The sequence below is a fragment of the Onychostoma macrolepis genome, chromosome 17 (assembly GCF_012432095.1).
Source record: "Onychostoma macrolepis isolate SWU-2019 chromosome 17, ASM1243209v1, whole genome shotgun sequence".
Lineage (NCBI taxonomy): Eukaryota > Metazoa > Chordata > Actinopteri > Cypriniformes > Cyprinidae > Onychostoma > Onychostoma macrolepis.
Window position 1 is genome coordinate 18,667,191 of NC_081171.1, and position 19,854 is coordinate 18,687,044.

Genomic DNA, 19,854 nt, shown 5'->3' on the forward strand with positions numbered 1-19,854 from the left:
TACCTCCTGATAACTGCCATACAAATCAAGGACTGCGTGGGGAGGGGCAGGAGGGCTGAGCGAATGCGTGTGTGGGAAATGTCATAGATGAGTACCGCAGATGAAGACACGGTCTGTGAAACTTCTGTATCTCAAAAGGCCACAGCGTGGGGAACTGAAAGCCCAGGCCCACTCTCTGTCCCTGCTAAGAGTTTCTTCTTGGGAAGAAAGTCCTGGTTTCCTCACCAGAGTTAATCATTAAAGGGGAAGAGTCTACTTTCCATTTCATTGCGGCTCCTGTTTGATATTGCCTCTGTTTGGAGCTGGTGTATCTCACTGCTTGTATTTGCTCAGGCTAAGCCGTCCAGTCAAAGGTGATAAATTCACCTGCTGGCCAGTAAGATTTCTCAGAGATTGTTAAAACAAGTCTCACAAGTCTAAAAAAAACATTTAGATTCATTGCTAATGATGCAGCATTCTTATTAATGAAATTAAGTCAATATCTAATCTAATGATAATTTTTTTTTACTAATTTATATTCTAAGGACTGCCTGTCGCTCATATTTCATACTTCATCATAACCATCATTTTCCTATCATTTCCCTATCTCAAACTTTAATCTGAGAAGTGAACACTTCCCTTTCACTACTGGTAAGGATTAGGGTTGTTCCGATTCCGATACTAGTATCGGAAATTCCACCGATACCACAAAAAATTCTGGCATCGGTATCGGCGAGTACTTGAACCCATGTACCGATCCGATACCATTTTTAAACAAGACCTATAGTTATGCGCGCTAGCTTTGCTTAACGCTGCAAATCGGAAATCAATTCTTCTTTGCTGCTCAGAATGCAAAGACAGGAAGTTGTGCTGTGTTGCCACACAAGCAACCACTATTTAGAGCAGAGAAGAAGAAATACAAACGTGCTAGCACATTGCCAGTAAGTTAAATCACTGCATACGCGACTAAATCTTCACCCTGGGCGACTAAATGATGTCTAATATTAGCCACTGGCTAATAAATGATCAGATTTTACTGGTAGGCTATGTATAAGTTTAGCACAGATATATTGTCACTCGCTGAACACTCTGAGCGCTTCAGAGTTTCTCTCTCCGTCAAGCGATATATTTTTCAGTTCATCTGAATGAATGCGCAGCGCAGCTGTATTTGACGTACCGTAAGCTCTAGTGTGAAGCGCACGACTCGCCGTCGCTTTGCTTTTTCCTCACACGCAGAGAGAGATGGAGAGGAGCGAGGGAGTCTTACATGTAGCCTGTCAATTCTGCATGGTATGTAAACGTTATTCTTTGTTGTATTTTTCTGTCAAAATAACGGAGTTCCTTTGGAATTCTTCAGCTTAACTGCCGGGTTCTCCGGTCGTGGCGGAGCTAATGCGCAAACGACAATCTCATTGGCTGGCGTTCACCTATTATCGTCCCTGTTTTGATTTCAGCAAATCCGTTCGAGCCAATGCAGACAACGTGATTAATATTCATGAATCCAGCAGCTCGTTAATCCTTAGTGCGTTTTATATTGTTCTTAGTAGAATTCATAGTATGATTATTATTTTATCAGTATTATTGACAGTTTTCCCCATTTTACAGAAACACTGAATGACCAAAAAGCACCACCACCGGTCTTAAATTCTGTTAAAATTACTCGCCAGACTATCTATCTATCTATCTATCTATGGTGAAGCACACCCTAAAATAATTGTATCAATTCATACAGGGCTAGTAGTACATACAACTGTATAACCAGATACACACCCGGGTATCGGATCAGTACTCGGTATCGGCCGATACCCTGAGCCTAGGTATCGGAATCGGTATCGGGAAGGGAAAAGGGGTATCGGAACATCTCTAGTAAGGATCCTCAAAAAAAAAATGTAAATAATAAAATAAAATAAATAAATACATACGTACTTACATACATATATGTGTATATATATGTGTGTGTGTGTATATATATATATATATATAGAGAGAGAGAGAGATATTTATGAAGAGTTCATTTGCAAAAACCGATAACTCCATTTTTTCAGAAATCACGTTTTTTTTATTGCGCATTCCAAGCAATCAAACTGTAGTTGGGTTGTTTTGATTAGGTAATAATAACTAAACAAATACAGGCAATTTACAGAATTAAAGTTAATTGAAAGTATGTTTTTTTTTTACATATTAAAAGTTTGTTTTATAGCAAAAGCGTTTTAGAGTTTAAAAAAACACTCATTTAATCTTTGTAATCTCCTCAGATGACAATGTAGATGCCTGACAAACGTTGTTGTTGTTGTGATCATAGATTTATGGATGTGATTACATGCAATACACAGAGCTTTTCCCTCAACATTGTAACACGCTGCTTTTTCAAGGTTCCATGAAAACGTTTCAGCTTTTATTTTCCTTTTACGCCCTGAAGAAGATATCACAGGTTCATCTAGTTCGTCGAAATTATCCATCCTCGATCACTTTTAGTCAGCTAAATGAAACTCCTCTCAGCTAGCACGTCTTTTCAAAGTTAAAGTAGCCTTGTCACCTGACCTGAATACAGCACGCTGATTCGCTAAAATGGACTTATCGGCTTCTGTTCAAAAACAACAAGGACGCTTGTCAGCTTCTGCAGTAAAACGTGAACTCACAATGCCTTGAAAGTGGACAATACAGGCTTTTTTGACAAAATGTGTTTAGGGTTCAGATATATGTGGAGAATAATGCGCGGCAATCAGCTAATTTTTTTTTTATAGTGGCGTTTATCAGTTTTTGCAAATGAACTCTTCATATATATATATATATATATATATATATATATATATATATATATGTATATATATAAATTTTTAAAAGGCACATATCACAGTAAAAGACCTTTTAAAATAAATATAACATCTAAATACCGCAGACTATTTCAGGAGGTTTTTTTTTTAGGAGATAATGGATTGACAGAGAGCAAATAAGTCTCAAGGCCAGGGGGCTGAAAGCATAAGAGTCCACCCCACTCGCCTCCCACCCACTCGCTCTCAGTTTCTCTCTATCACTGCTTGTCCGGGAGCTAGACTGAACTTCAAAAGAACAACATCCCGTTGAACGCGAAACGTTTCACTGAATGCTGGACATTCGGCTCCAGCTAATCAATAGCACATAGAAAGCAAAACCTTGCAGTTTGATAAACTCTTGGCTGGAGTGTCAATCAGGCAAACAGATTGCATGTTTCCCTCTCTGATAAAGATTCTTTCAAAACCCACTGTGATGCAACTGAGCTCCACAAACTGTCCCGACAACCTTGAAGCAGGCCTAGGTTCTCACTGCAAATGCTGGACAAACATACACATGCTGCTGCTGATTCTGCATTGGCCTTGATGAAAACTATTTTTCATACTTAAGAAAACTTTGAGCAAGCACCATATGCCCATTTCTCAAGGCACACTGGCACATAGTGAGTGTGTGCGTGAGTGGATATATTTGCGCTCACCTTTAAATAAGGTCATTCCCTGGTTAGTTTTTTTCACAGAAGACGAAACAAGCATTATAAAAAGAACTGCTCAGCCAAAAAAAAAAAAAAAAACTGCCATTATTTACTCACTTTTTTTCTTGTTGAAACACAAAAGGAGAACATTTTAAGAATAAGCCTATAAGAAAAGTACCATTAACAAATCTTTCGGGACAGATTTTTTCAATATAAAATTGATTCAGTTCAAATTGCACTGGTCTGGTTCTCCAAATTACAGAATGGTTATTCTGTGAATAACGTCTTATAATTTAGTTCTGTTGTCATACAGCGTTGTCAGAGTTGTATGCATATTTTTATGCATAACATTTTGAAGCTTGAATACAATTGCGATTTCATTGAAAAAGAAGGAGTAGTAAATGTAAATGGAAGAAAGAAAGTAAAGAAAGAAAGTAAAAGTAAATGGAAGAAATAAAGTCGTAGAGCTTTGGAACATGAGTGACTTATAATGAGTTTTCATTTGTGGATGAACTATTCCTTTAATGAAGACTGTTTATTATGCCAAATCTGATTCGCCATATGAGCACGATGTCCTTTCACCCTTCTATATCATTGCATTTACTAAAGCAAACAATGCCACAATGACATGTGCACTTCAAATTCAGGGGCACTAGGTCTCTGACCTAGAGGAGGGTCTGGGTTCAAACCTGCTTGGGCTAAAGGTTATGAAGTCATTTGTCTCAAATTGCAGTTGAACCCCATGAAAGAAGAGAGTGTTTGAGGGAGGGAAAGAGAGAAAGAGGGACATCTGGAGGAGAAGGAGGGGGGAGAGGGAGGACAGAATGGCCTAAGGACTGGAGCAGGCAGGAGGAGGAGAAAGGCAGCTTGGAGTTGGGTCTTTCTTGTCTGGCTGAAGAAAGGATCTGGCACCGAGACTAATGAAGAGAAGAGGGAGGGAGACAGAGACGGGGCGGTTGGGTGGGAGATGTGCCAGGGTTTGGAGAAAGCCGTGCACGAGTGCTACAGATGTGTTTGAACCCCCTGGAGCAAAATAATGACATAATCACCAGTGGTGTCACTGAGCAGACTGCACACAAGGTGACATGGGAGAACATGGAAGGAGTCTGGGCGGAAAAAAGGAGGCTCGTCTAGTCCGTGGAAGAACTTTCCATCAAAAGCTATTTGTAGGGAGCCGTAAAGACTGGCACTGGCACCGGCAGGTGTTTCTCAGTTTGTGCCACTTCAGGAACTTATCTGTAGGAGGAAGGAGTTCCAGCGAGCTAGCAGGCCCTTTAGAAGCTACTTAACGCCCTGTTTATGTTCTGTCACAGGTCCCTTCATGACAACAGAATTCCAGCCCATGGCAGGCAGCACTTAACTCTGAGAGGCAATTAAAGGAAGTGGATATTCAGCACCACAATGTCACACTTTAGGGCAGGAAGCATGTGATGCTTGTTGGTGGGACACGGTCAAGTTCATCCCATGTTCTTAATCCGAAAAAAAAAAAACTCACTTGACGGCATTTTATATACTGCAAAAATCTTTTCTTAATCAGCATTTTGTCTTGATTTCCAGTAAAGAAAATGTCTGAACAACAAAATTTATTTGAAGCAAAGTTGCATAAGTTTGTATAAGACTTGTTTTTAGAGAACGTAATTGAAATAACATCATTTTGTTTCTGACTGATAGTAAAATTGTGGCTGACATCGATAGGCCTATAATTATTTTTATGGCTGATGACCAATAAATGGTGTTGCCTAAATAATGTAAAAATAAAACTCTAAAAACTAAAATCAGTCAATTTACAGTAAATACATCAGCGTTATAATGTACAATTTGGAAAAACATATATTCATTGTAAAATTTGTTAAAGATAACATTTAACATTTTTAATAAATTATTTGTGTTTTAAAGATTAACTTTAAGTGTTAGATGGTGGCAAAGGTAATAGAAATGTAAAAGTATTGGAAATGAACATCTACAGTTAAATATCCAATATAATCTAAAACCAATAAAAAAAATTTAGAATTTGAGCCAATAATCAATATGGTAACAATAAATTGTGTATTCCAACTTTTAAGCATAAATCCAACAAAATGGTTTGAGGTTTATTCATAAAACAAGAAAATAACTATTTTAATATTTTTACTGGAAAACAAGATAAAGATACTAAAATTATTTTTGTAGTGTACAAGATGTTCTTGAGCAGGTTTGATATGCAGTCAATAAATTCTTAAGTAGTTAAATGAAACACTCATATTAGATTTATAGCATGAGGGGAAGAATTAAACTTGAACAGTATGTACTACATCTATGATTTATTCTGTATGTGCCTGTGTGTGTGTGTGTGTAGTAGTTTTCTTTGGCTGGTGCTAAAGACTGCAGGGCTTGGTCCCTCTGTGCAACTTAGTGACCATTAATAAGTCATTTTGTCTGGAAAAAAAACATTGCCTGAAAGCATCACACACTCTTATCTAATTTCTGTCTCTGTTTCTCTGAGTAATATACAATATAGAGTGCCTACAGCAGTTTGGCTTTAAGTCCCTCTAAACTGCCATCACCAGACAGTTAGGCTGAAAAAACTCTTTGTGTTTGGTAAGTGACGCTGTCTAAAGTACGCATGCTTTCGTCGCACCTTCCATTATGAATTATTAAATTACATCTCCTTGTTGATGTTGCTATTTGTGCTAGTAACTAACAAAAGATAAGTCTTTAATGCAGATTTGATGGCAGCGATTACGCCGTCCCTTGGTAAGTACAGTCAAGGCCATTGGATGTAATGTGCAGTACTGTAGTGTTCTCCAGGTCACCTCCACTAATGATTAACCAACACGCTGAGGAAGTTCAGTTCCCACAAGAGCCGCATGAGAAGATATCACACAGCCCCTGCGACTGATCTCATCAACAGAGATACGGGAACGGATATTCCCTTAAATGGCAGGTGAAAGAAAAAACTATTTGTGTCAAACCTGAATACTGTTAAACTCACTATCTGCCAGTCTAATTTTAAAATATTGCCTAAAGTGCATTCAATAAAGACATAAAGAGTGTGAGGCTTATTCTATCAGCGGCCGCAATGGGAACAGAACCCAACTGTCGTCCTATAACTAGATTACTGGAGCTCCTCTGACGTGAAGCATGGTAATAACTAAGCTAATATGATGGGAGTTTGTTTTCATAGAGCTCTATTACGTTCAGCTGGGGACGTATAGTGTGACGGGGAGCCACGAAGCATGGCATTTATAGCAAAGCGGTAGTGAAAAAAAGAGGAAATGCATTATAGTCTCCTATCCATCAGCTTTCCAGTGATGAATTGATTCAACACTGAGAATAAGAGCTTGTTAGTGGCATACCGTTAACCAATTGTACTTGATATTAAAGCATAGAAGTATTTTTTATATCCTATTTGTATTAGTAATACATGTTTTAAAATTCTCTTTTATTTGTAAAAAAGAGTAGTTTTTATCCTGTAATTGTAAGTGTCAGTCCATCAGACAGTATGATCTAATTAGACAGAGGAAGATGATTGTGACCCAAGAGCCCTTGAAGACAATAGTCTGCATCATCTGACCACAGTGACTCTTGATATCACATGACGGGCTAAGGGTTTACCACAGAACACTTATTGTGAGGGGTACCATCCCAGCTGCATGTGCGCTTGCCACACAATGGGGCATCAAGTCCGACTTTGTCTTCAGTTTCATTCAAGCAGATATTTTATATACTTTTGCTGCATATTGGATGCAGGTTAAATATCTCAACAAGAATTTTAATCTATTGTTGGACATGGTTATCTGTGCTTTCAAATTAGGGCATATATGATAAACTCATATAACTGAAGTATTACTAATTTAATTTGAACATTAAATAACATCATATGTGCATGTGTGAGGTGAATAGTTTTTTTTAAGGTGCAGGGATAACCGTAAGTAAGCCATTTGTAGGTTGATTTCCTATAAAAGCATAAACACAGTGTCTCTGTGATGCTTTCAAAACATTACTTTGTTTGTTTGAGCATCCTGACCTGCCCAGCAACAGCAACATTGGCTCAACCAATGGCGTGAGTTGGTGAGGACCAATGACAGAAGGGGGAGTGTTCAAGGAAACCTGTTTGAAAACAGTCCTTTAGTTTGTTGATGCTAGTGGCCTGTAGAGAAAAAAAACAAACAAAAAAAACATGTAATGCTAAACACTTTTTTTTGTTTTTCCCCAGAAAAAAATGATGTTAAGGGGTTACAACTGTAAGGTTAAGTTAAACTGTCCATAATGTGTCCTTTAAACATCCACCACTATCTTATAGCACTGTCTGTAGCTTTGAGTGGCGTTATAATGGGAGCGTGAGGTGAGCTGGCAGACCACACTGCAGGTCAGTGTGAGGTCAGAGAGGAAGAAGTGAAACCAGAACCCGATCCTAAGATGTGCTAGTGTAGCGTGGCACAAGCTAGCAGCTCAAAGATAAACAACAGTAAACTAGCCCTCTGTGGGGGAGCTGTGTGTGGACTTGGGAGGCCAGGACCTCCTGGCAGTCACGATGGCAGCTCTCTACGCTCTTATTGATAACCTTCTTTTCTCATGAGGCAGGGGAGATAATACACTCCTGGAACAAGGGTAAAGGGAGATGAATGTTAGACAATAGACGGTCGCAGTAAAGGGACCATCCGCACAGTCTTTGAACTTTTCCCTGTCTCCAAAGGACAATTAATAATGAAGGCCTTTGGGGTAGGTCACACCAGGCATGGACAAGAGGAGACGAGAGAAGAAACAAAAGGGAAGAGAAACCTGGAGAAGAGGGGGACGTGTTGGATGTTGGATAATTGATCTTTTTCGAGGGGGAGCGTGTTGCTGGTCAGAACATCTTATATTGCATCATTTACATTATGTGCTTTTCTTGTGGATGTTTTAATGTTAAGTGTGCAATTTTTAATATAATAGTCTACCTTAATATGAAATTTTAAGTAAGCCTTAGAATTTTAGATTTTTCTAAAAATATAAAAACTGGTTATGTTTGTTTGCACAGCCCCGACAACAGCAACACTGGATCAACCAATAGCATGTGTTGTGGGTGGGGACAATCAGTTTGACCGGCCAATGGCAGACGAGGGGAGAGTTTGTTAATTGAAGCCATTAATTCTGCAGTTCCGTTTGTTGACGCTAGCGGCGCAGAAATTACACACTTCACCTTTAAGTATTCCCTCAACTATAACGGTATCTTTTTAACCTTGAAATTTCACCACATAAACAAAACTCATATGTGAGTGGGGAACAAACAAAGTCTCAAAGTTTCGTTCACTCAATGTGATAATAGCCACGGACACCTGATAGCCTGAAGATACCAAGACGAGAACTCTTGAAGTCAAAGGAGGTCTGTGTGAGTGTGCTGTGGGTATATGGCCACCAACACTTTTTCAAAAAGGCTCAGAGATCACAGGGACCAAAGAAAGAGAGCGAGAAACTAAGCCTCCTCTATGCTCTCCTCAGCCGGTTCGTGGGAGGAGGGTACAAGGACTGAAGACAAGGCGGGTCTGGGGCAAGTTGGGGGGGAGGACACTCAGGGGGTTTTGACAGAAGAGCCTTGAACTATTTTGTGGCCGAAAGATGAGACCTTCCCAGAGCTGTCATAAAAATGTCTCCTTATCCCAGTGGAGTCCGTGGACCCCACCCCTCTTAGAACTCTTCAATAGTGCCTGTGATGTGATACAGTAAGTGTGAAGACGGCTCCTGAGAACCAGATGCCACAATTACAGGGCCAGGAAACGCCACTTTGGCTAACAATGCGTAACTGTGCTACAAGTTTTAACAGGTGTTCACTTTCTTTATACGATTAAATGCTCTGTAACTTTTCTTTGGATTTTAAAGGATTTGTTTGTCAAATATTTTTCACACTCCTGTTTTTCCAAACCCCTACGCTGTTTGTTTTTTAGTGAACCACAAAAAAAAAAAAAAAAGAAGTTTTGTAGAATGTTTATGCAGCTTTTTTCCATGTAAGATCAATCCATCTCTAAAAACACCATAAATGTGGTCCAGACGAGTTTTGATCTAATAGTCCATGTCTTTAGTAGCCATACAATAGCTTTATATGAGAAATTAAATTATTAAGCACTGACAATCTTCATTTTTAAATTTTTTTTATTTAAGATTTAATAATTGCAAATGTTAAGATTTTTAGTGAATAACACCGTAAATTCAGTTTTTTCCTCACACAAAGCTATCACGAGACTTCAGAAGACTTTGAATATATCAGACAAGTCATATGGACAACCTTTATGCTGCCTTTTTTTTTTGTATTCTAGAAATGAATTTTAGTTGCTCTATTTGGGTTCCATGGAAAAAAAGTAACAGTATACAAGTTTGCAAAGACATGGAGAGAGAAAATAGTGACCAAATGTTTGTGTTCAAGTGAACAACCCCTTTAATAAAATATCATTCTAATGTGTTCATTTAGCTACGCAGGATAAACAAATGATGTTCCCAGACAACAGTTAAGCAGGCCTGTTAGGCTTGATCATATCTGCTTTGTACATAGAGAAACCCCTTCAGCGAAGAGATAACACTTGCCACATTGCTGGCGGCTCTGTTTGGGAGAAAAGACGAGAAAGGGGGTTTCTCTTGTTTTTGGGAGCCTTTCAGGGTCCGGACATCATAAGCTGTGTCTATGCAAATGTCCTTGATTGTGTTCATTTGTGCCATTGTCCAGCTAAGACAAACAGAGCAGTAATTAGGAGAGAAACGATGGCGTTTTGAGACAGCGCGATGGAGGAGGAGCTGAATGAAGGATAAACAACTTGAAAGAAAACAGCAAGCTTGGTGAGCACAACAGACCAAGTGCATTGAAGGCAATTAATGAAGCTCCTTTAATTATGGCCTTTGCTCATTCCACCATGAGGAATGTGACAATTATGTCATTAAAAAGTTTGTAATGGGAAAGTGAGGGGTGAGTACATTCGAAGAGGATGAAAGACACAAGGCAGCGAAAGGAAGTGCAATGAAAGAGAGGGAGAGAGAAATGACAGGGCCCAACTACAAAAAAGAAAGTCTCAAAGGAGGAGGAAGCACATTACTGGTGCACATTGACAGACTAGATTAACATCAAACGATCAGCACAACAGAGGGTATATTCATTCAGGAGGAGCTAGCAAGGTGGAACTTTGATGATGCTAAATTTGGCAGAAAGAGCGACTTGCTGAATCGGCGAGGGTTCCAGTTTCATGCCTCGCAGTCTGACAGGTGGAGAAGAGAAAATTTAGTACAAAAAAGCCTCAGCATGAAGTGTCCCTTTGCACCGCTAAAGGTTGTGTGACCTCTCTCTGCGGCACGGACTTGCTGTGGGATGTCGTCGCATGCTAGACGAGACGCGATGTGAGGCGAGTCGGCCCGGTAGGAAAAAAGGAACAGACTAGGGCGCTGAAATTTGCATTAAAGATCGAGTTTTCCTTGCATGGAAAATGAGCATTTGGGAAAGTCTTTCAGGCAGTCCTGCTTGTACACCTGTGCAGCCTTTGTGGCTCTTGATATGCAAAACAATCTCTCCCTCGGTTCGACTTCTCTACCAACAACAGTCTTATTCATGGTGCTCTGCACTTTCTTCCACAGCCATGCAAATTATGCATTTATATATGAAAATAGGGATCGTGTCCCTAAATATCTTCCTGGTCGCGAAAGGTGTGGTACGTGTGTTCTCTGTACCTGCAATCACAATAAACCTTGGCTTTGACCTGATCTAAATGAAAGCGAGGGGAGAGAAGGGGAGGGGGACAGGGGTAGATTTTTGCTAATAGTCAGCTAAATGATGATGATGTTGTAAGGATAGTGTTTGAATGACCAGAGTCCCAGTGGGCAGATATTGATAGTGAGCTGAGCGGTAAATGTGAGCTCTGCAAATTGTATTTGACAAGGACACTTGGGCCTGAAGCATCGCTCCCTGTTTGCCTCATCAAACAGACAGATGCATGACTGTGTTTCGGCCAAAAAAAAGAGAAAAAAAAAAAATTCTTGTTCACTTTACCCCAGGAGTACGGCGAGCGGGGGGAGCGTGGGGGTGGGGCTTATGGGATGAACAGCTTGCCATTCATTGTCTAATCATATAAAGAGATCATTTAGCTGTATTAATTTTAAAGCTTTGAACTGTGCTAACATTACCGGAAAGGATTCAAAGTAATACCTTATGTATCACTGTGTGAATTTCACCTCGTAATACAGTGTGGCCTGATAAGGTGAATGCAGTAGTGTGAAACAGAGGTAACGGACGAGGACTCACCTCAAAATCATTGGCCTTGTTGTAGTGCATGTTAAGAGCCCGGAAAAGCTCGCAGTCCCGGCTCACGCTCAGCTCTTCTACCCCTGTCACGCCGTCGTTGATGGACTGCCGAGCGAATTTCTCCATCTGGATGTAGTAGAATTCACGGAAGTTGCTGAACCACTTGATCAGCTGAGATGTGATGCAGCGGTTGAACTTTGAGAGAGAGAGAGTGGGATGAAGAAAAGAGAAACACTTGTAATTTTTGTTGCTGTAGGTTCAGCACAGAGAAATGCATTTGATATTTACATAGTGCCTTTGTGCTCATCAGTAGATATAAGTTATTTATTTATTAATAAGAATAAAAGGATTTTCATAATTGTTGATAATGTGCATTTTCCTGACCCTCATACTCAAGCTATTCAGGTAGTATAAGGGACCCACTGGCTTACCAGATTTAATGTAAGTCTCACTTGTTTTATTGGTTTTCATAAAAAGCACACCAACATTTTTTATGGAAAAAAAAATAAATTAAAGAATATATAATCTTTTATTATTACATTTTTAATTACAAAAGGTTCCCACTATTTCAATCTGTTTTTACTGAAAACTCAGGTGTGACTAACCTCTAATCTGGTTAGCCAGTGAGACCCTTAAATGTCAGAACAACAGATAAGACATTTGTTTCTACAAACGTGTTTACTTCACATTGTCCTTGAGGATGATGGGTAAGCAAACAAACCCGTAGCCGAGACAGATTGGTCAGGGGGTGTTTTTTTTCCTCCAACAAGGCTTACACGGTCGGTGCGGATATTTGCTGTTGTGCGCAAATGCAAACAGTTCAGGGTTGAGTAGATGAAATTATAATTGTGTCAATAGCCCGTAATGCAGTAACGGCAAATTTACATTTCAAGTAGCCAAGTTAATTCTGACATGCCTCAGGTTTCCCCACATTAATAATCGAGTGAAGTAAGTGATCAAGTGAAGAAATCTAAATTATATAAAAACCTTGCAACAAGTCTGGCTCTGGTTGAATAGTTCAGCTCGGCAGCTCAAAGCTGGCCTTCGTACGCTGTTGTGGGAGCTATATTTGGAGCGCCTGATCCTAGACCAGTAAATACACAGTACTCTGTGTGCCCTGTGTACTTGCCCCATGACCTCAGCAAATGACCTGTGCAACAGCCTTTGGTTCTTTCTGTGTGTGCGCAGCTACGTGTGTATGTTCATGTGTGTGAGCGAAAGCTACGGCTGCCAAGAGTGTGAATGTACAGGACAGCTGAGTTGAATGTAGCCAAGTTAAAAGCTATAAATCCAGCGGGCTTTCTGTTGGCTGCTCTGACATGCAGCCTCCTGCCTTTTGTCATTACGGGTGTTCATCAAGCCTTCATTGCCTTTGCCTCCCCTTCCATACCCTCAAAGAGCATTAATCAAAAATCAACAGCGAGCACTTATCTATCTGTGGCCATGAGAACATGCAGGCCTCTGTTTAGATGACAGCTGAGGAGAGAGAGATCGAGCATGAGGAGAAAAAAAAAAAGAGGAAGGACAAGGAACAAAGAGGGGGGAGGGCGGCCGTGTTTTCCGAGGGTAGATGTAATTACCGTGTAGAAACTTGTCTCCATGCTTGCAAATTTAAGATAATGACGCGAACGAGAAATCATAGCGGGGAATCCGAGTCGGAGAAAGAGTCAGAAGCCACGACGGGCTGATAGGTTTCCCCAAAAGGCCAGCCGAGAGCGTAATTACCGCGCCACCGCGAGAGTTCTTCTCCCATAATTCAGCAGAAAATGATTAAGTCGTCATCCCGAGGCATCAGTCTGCAGAAGTTCAAACATGTACTTAACCTATCCAGGAATTATACATTTGGCCTGTGTGTCGCCTCTGCCTTCTTTCAGCCTAACAGCGAGCGAGAACAGGGGTTGAAAAGAAAGAAAGAAAGAGGCGAAAAAAAGAACAACCAAAGAAGCACGGCTATCTGATCTCTCGCTTACCCCCGTTTCAATAGACGTTAAACCTATTAGGATCTACTGAACTCTAGGGGCTTCTTTTTTTCCGCTTTATCTGTGGAGCGAAATGCACTGTCCAAATTTCCAGACACTGAGATAAGGACCCCCGGCCCCCGTGACGACTTACTCCAGCCCCCCACCACCCCCTTAATTCTTTTAGAATAAGAAACAAAACATTACAAAATGATAGCAGACTGCTCACTGGGGAATGAAAATTGCTTTGACATGGAGATTAGGCTCTTCTATTGTCATAAGACATTGTCTCATATGAGTGGGGCTTGCAGAAGAGATGGATAAAAGGCGAGAGAGGGGGGATTTTTTTTTCTAGAATGGCTAGTGGATGACATAATGGAGAGCGCAGAAAAGTAAGTCCGCATGACATCGTTTGGCAGCGCTGTATAAAGGGAGATTTAAAAAGCATTGTTGCCGAATAGAAATACCAGAGATTCGGGGGACAATGGAGCCGCGTTGCTGGAACGTGACAACTCAGCAATTAAGGATCATGTCATCTGCTTGTCAAACAAAAATAACCAGTCTAGCTCTCTCAGCTCTCAGCCACCCCACGGAACAAAACACTAAATGATACGTCGTAGCACAAAAAACACTTGCAAACACTCATTTGTCTTGGTGGGATTGTGGGAGAGAAAGTGAGATGGGTTGGTTTCGAACAACCAATGTTTTTTTTGCATTCTGAGTCAAGCTCTTAAATTTAACAAGTAACTTTTTAAAAAGTTTTTAAAGTGTTGACATGGTGTAATTTCATGCACCTATATATTTTTAGGAGCACCAATGAAAGTCCTCACTCACTTGGTGCTCTAAACAAAATTATTATTATTATTATTTTTAAATTTATTAATTCATTCATGACTGTAACATTTCAACATGCATATTTATGTGAAGCTGCTTTGAAACAATATGTATTATGAAAGTGGCATACATATAAACTTGAATTATTTAATTTAATTATTATTAATTATTAAATTATTATTATTATCATTATAAACAAATGCATTGTTTTGATACTGAATTGTAAAAAAAATATACCTTTTTATAAATTAAAATTTCAATTAATATAATACATAATAGTAAATAATATTTTTTTCAAAAAAATAATTTTATACATTTACAATATTTTATAAAAATATCAAATATTTATTTTAAATAATCCAAGCATGATAACTAATGGACACTTTTTTTTATGAAGGTGTCTAGAAGAAATTTTGACTTAAGAATGTAGTTTTTAACTATAGTAACTTTATAAGGATTTTATTTAGGATTCATTTACTTTTTTTAGTTGCAATCACAATCCACTTGCACATTCTTTGATCAGCGAGACGAATCAGCAAGATGCTTCTGTATGTATATGTAAAAATCTGCACCCGCACAAACACACTAGTTTCATAAAAAAAAAAAAAAAAAAAATCTATTATTCTATTATTTCCAGTGCTGTTCTAAGAACACCAAACTCGATGCTTCCCATGGGACACCTCATCCTGTTATTCTCTACCCCCACAAAAAACCTTATATATCCAATGATCACGCTCAAAAGATTCATAAAACAAATCAGCCTGACGCCTGTGATGTGTCCGGGCAGCAGTTGACTCAGAGAACAGCGTACGGGAGCGAGAGCGTTTCACACACTCTTGCTCACGGGCCTGTGAAAGATTATTCCTCTGGTGACAGAGATCCGCTCTTTCCAAGACACCGGGGGAAGACTTGACCTGTCACTCCGCACGTTTCCTCTGTTAGCCATGGACAATACAGGCTTTCACACACGCCTGGTGGGGACGCTACTTATACGGGGGTCTGTGCATTTTAAGTCTCCCCCCTCACACACAGCATGCACTTAGATTGTGAATCTGGGAAAAGTTGAGCTCTATAGGGGGAAGTAAGCTAAGTGCCCCAGTAGGTTATTTGATATTCGGCTGTTAATGGTACATGGTATGCTGTATGTTTAAAGGCAGTCAGGCAGCCGGGTGACAAAGCCTGAGCGGCTAAAATAATTTCCCTGACCTACGGTTGACCTTACTGGAGCTGTCCTGCTGAAATGTATACGCCTCGACCCTTTTGGGGTGACATAACCCCCGCTCATACTTGCTTTGACTGCTCATAATCAGTGTCACACCATCTTCCTGCTAATACTCCTCTTAACCTTTGACCCTCTTTTATTTAGCCCTCAAAGGCTACTGTAACCAGCCCAGTGGACCACCTCTCCATGATGTGAATATGCCATATGAGAGTTATGGTGATTAAATTGGGAAGAAATACAGGGGGCGAGCGAGGTGTAAAGGATGAACATGGTAGTTTGGCAGTAAATCACATTAGGATAATGACCCATCACAAGCATAGTGAGTGTGCCCTATAATACTCAGTGTGACAAATATGATAACAGATAACAGTTCAAGGAACAACTGTGTAAAAGAGATATTGAGGAGAGACAAAAGTATTATCCATTACATAAGAGCTAAAATCAGTGGATTGTCACAGTTTCCTGTAGCTTTCCTGTCAAGGGAGGCTGTATTAATCTCTTTATGACCACTGGCTCGCTATGTGAAGTCATAAGTGGGAAATGTTCTTGCTCGCTGCCGCACTACCTGTAAGAAGCAGCTTCCTCTTCCTGACTGAGTTACAATCTATCATCACCATCATGGTTAAAGTCAAATTCTCTCTGACTCACACTTATAGCCTTAGTACATGTACTGTAACAGCAGACTGTACAGCATTGACTATGTGTGTGTGTGTGTGTGTGTGTGTATAACATTAAAAAAATTAAAGTAAATTGATGTTTTTTGTCTTAAGCTTATTACAAATACACAATTCACTATTAATGTAATTTTTTTGTAATTTGTATTTTATTAAACATTTACAATACTTTTAAAAAGAGAGAGTTAATTCTACATTTTTGCTTAATTAGGCCATTAAATAGTCGCTCTAGAACAAAGGCAGGTTTTTTTTTTTTATCATCCGATTACAGACAATTTAGGTAAAACAGTTGTCAAATCAACCTATTTCCCACAGTCATTATTTCCTATTTAGATCCCATCATTATGGTGCCTAAACGTCTTTAATCACTAATTCCTGTAACTTTCGTGTGCTTATATGGCCATAATTAGTCAGTAATTTATGCTTAATTCCCTTACATACATACTAGTTGATCCAACAAACACATGCCACCCATTGTTCTCGTCTGCTTAAGCAGCCCTGAAAAACCATCTCTCCCAGGACACTGACCTTGTTTTGCAAAATGTTAATTTAATGTGTACAGAATTTCACCGCCTTGTCTAAAGGGGAATTATAATTGGGCCGTCTTTAATTTAAGGCTTTGATTAACTTTCTCTTTTGTGGCTGAAAATGAAGGTACAAAATTAGAAGAAGTTTTTAGGTTTTCATAAAATCAGAGTTTCAGCTTTCTCAAATATTACATTCATATTGTCTAGATATTATATCATTCCCTATCAGAGCATAAGCGCTAACAGCGAGCGATGAATGGCAGTATGTTCTCATGAGTATTAAGCTGCTGGCAGATTTAGATGGATGCAACAGAAGCATGTGTGTGAGGATGAGGTGGTCACCCTGGACCCGGCACAGGGGCAGCTGGGAGTGAGAGGACCCTGCTCTCCTCATTTAAATAATGTGGCCTGAATCTGTCACATTATTTCTCCTCCGTATGCTCCCTGTATGAAGCATCAACAACAAATTAAGTTGTAAATAAAAGACAATCGCTGCCATTGTTTTGTTTGTGTTGTTGTGCTCCATTTTGTTTGTTGTCTCCCTCCTCCTCCCCGTCCCCTCTCGCTTTCGTTTGTTCGTTTCTGCCGAACCTCTAATTTTCTCAGCTCTTATCACCCTCTGCCTCCCAATTCCGCAGATCAGTCGGGGATGGGAACTCTCAGAAATTATCATCCCGACAAGTTAACAGAAACAGAGACTAGTTGTCTGTAGTGGCGCGACCAAAAAAAGAGGTAATCTCACGATCAGTGTTTAAAATGAAAGCGTAAGTGAGTAAAAGGGAAAGTGGGACTTGTGCTATGCCGTGTTGTTCTCCTCTCGGAGATTAAGGCCAGTTATTTTAATTGGGGGGTGGAGGGGTGGGGGAGCCGGCCGTCTGTTTAGGACCCATCTGGACTAGTGGGACAGCGCTACTTCACACGACATGGTTAACGGTCAACGGCGAACTCACCTTCACGTCTGAGAAGAACATCTTCAGCATGTTGGAGCTGGGGTAGCGTGTGTAGAAGAACATCAGCTTGGCCTTCTTCAGATGGTTCGGAGAAAGCCCCTCTTGGATTTGAAATTTGAAGGTCAAGGAAATTTTTAGAAATATAATTATTTTAGACATTCACTGGTAGTAAACCACATTTGTACTTCTTTACGGTGGCCTGATGTTAAATAAAAATATCAAGCTATATATAAACACAAAATAAGCCAACCTTACATCTTTCATGTATTTATCAAAAAGCTAATAATTACACCATTGCAAAATATCCCTAATTATTATTCCCGTATTCTGACGACTTCATATTAACACCTACAGAGCCCCAGTCAATGTAGCATTGCAAGTCAATAAACGTCTGCTTATCCCAATAAAAGCGCTATTTATCTGGAGGTGGCACTGCCCTCTAGATTGGTAAACAGAGGGCAGCTGAGGGGGGTCCCAGGAGAGACCGTGGCTAACCAGAGCCATCTACCCATTACAATTAGCCCCAACCCCCAACCCTCCACCCTGAGCCTCCTGGCACGGCCCCCGCTCTGCCAGTTAGGCCGGCTTTAGCCACATCTGCGCTCCAGACTGGCCCAGCCATTTCCTCTGCAAATTAACGGCTTTATAATTTATCAAAAATGAAGATGCATGTGGGGCTAAATCAATGGGCCCCCACAAGGTCAATTAAGAGGCTCACCCAGCGCTCGCCTACCCCCCCCCTTCACTATAAAGCATGGCACCGTCATGGCAGCTCGCACCGAATACGGTACATCACTGTGTCTGTTATGTAAAACACTAAGTGTTGGAACAGTCGCAAGTTACAAGAGCAACAACAAATGCATCTACATGTAAGGAACACTAAAAAATGACTGTCTGTGCAATTTCCAACAGTGAGCCTCTTTAATAATGGTGTGTATGTAGATTGACGCGTTCCTTCTGCCAAGAGAGGAGGAGAGGAGGAGAACCCTAGGTGACCTCCATTAGGCTGATAGGGAAGACCAAAAGAGCATTACTCTCTTTCCTACCATCTGTCATAATGCATACAGCAAATAACAGCAGTGAATGACAGCGAGGGAGGGAGAGAGAGAGTTAAGCTGTCTTTTTCACAACAAGTCAGATTTTTCAAGGACCTAAAGGCTCATTTAAAAACCAAGAGAAGGGAAAAGCCCAAGCAGCGGGGCCGCTTCTCAAAAGTGCTTCTTCATGAAATGGAGCGAATAATAGGCCGTGTTGGAGTCTGGAGCTGGAGGGCTGATAAACACCTTCATAGTTTTCTTTTTTTTGAGAGAGAGATTAATCACATTGAGATGCTCTTTAATCTAATGGGCGTCGCACATTGAAAGCAGTGAGGAAGCGTTCGCAGTTGCCACTTTTCAATCTCTACAGAGTATTTACAGAGTGACGATTATATCAGTTCATTCTGCCCTTCCTCTGCTCCGTTAACAACATTCATAAATCCCAGGTATCTCATTACTCAGTGCCATTAACATTCAAGACATTTACTTTTAAATAAAACAAACATTTACCGATCTTGGGAACAATGTGCTGAGGATGACTCGATGGGGCTTGACTCAACTAACGCACATTTCCTACAAGTAGACCTGGCTTCCAAGAAAAATACAGCTGTTTCTAGGATACGTAAATATGCGAAATGACAAAATAGATCAAGTAAACACTGGCCCACTCAGTGTAAGACAAGCCGGCCCATAGTCAACATGAATGAAGGACATAATGCAAACATGAATATGAAGTATTTCAGGGGAGGAGAAAAATGGGGCAGCTGTGGTTTATAGCCAAATGAGATACTACATAAACAACGCCACCAAAGATGCACTGCATCATCAGGCTTTTTTAGGTCTGGTTTTGTATTAAGCATGTTGCATGTAAGGGAGACAATAACTAGTGAAACGTGATCCAACAGCCAGGTGTAAGGAGAGAAAGGAGGGAAAAAGGACATAGGGATGCTAAATCCATATATTAATGCTAGACA

The 19,854-nt window shown here is 40.2% G+C and overlaps 1 protein-coding gene across 6 annotated transcripts in view; it reads right to left on the reverse strand.

Annotated features, from left to right (window-relative positions):
* Positions 1–19,854, reverse strand: part of prox1a (prospero homeobox 1a) — a 39,453-nt gene that overhangs the window by 10,469 nt on the left and 9,130 nt on the right. For 5 of the 6 annotated variants that reach the window (XM_058748984.1, XM_058748982.1, XM_058748981.1 and 2 more), the window contains exons 3-4: positions 17,844–17,949; positions 11,679–11,873 (exon numbers count right to left, since the gene is read on the reverse strand). In XM_058748984.1, the coding sequence (XP_058604967.1) occupies positions 11,679–11,873; positions 17,844–17,949 (301 nt within the window). Of the gene's footprint in view, positions 1–1,658; positions 7,572–11,678; positions 11,874–17,843; positions 17,950–19,854 lie in introns of those variants that run through there. The other variant, XM_058748987.1, reaches the window with a different exon arrangement.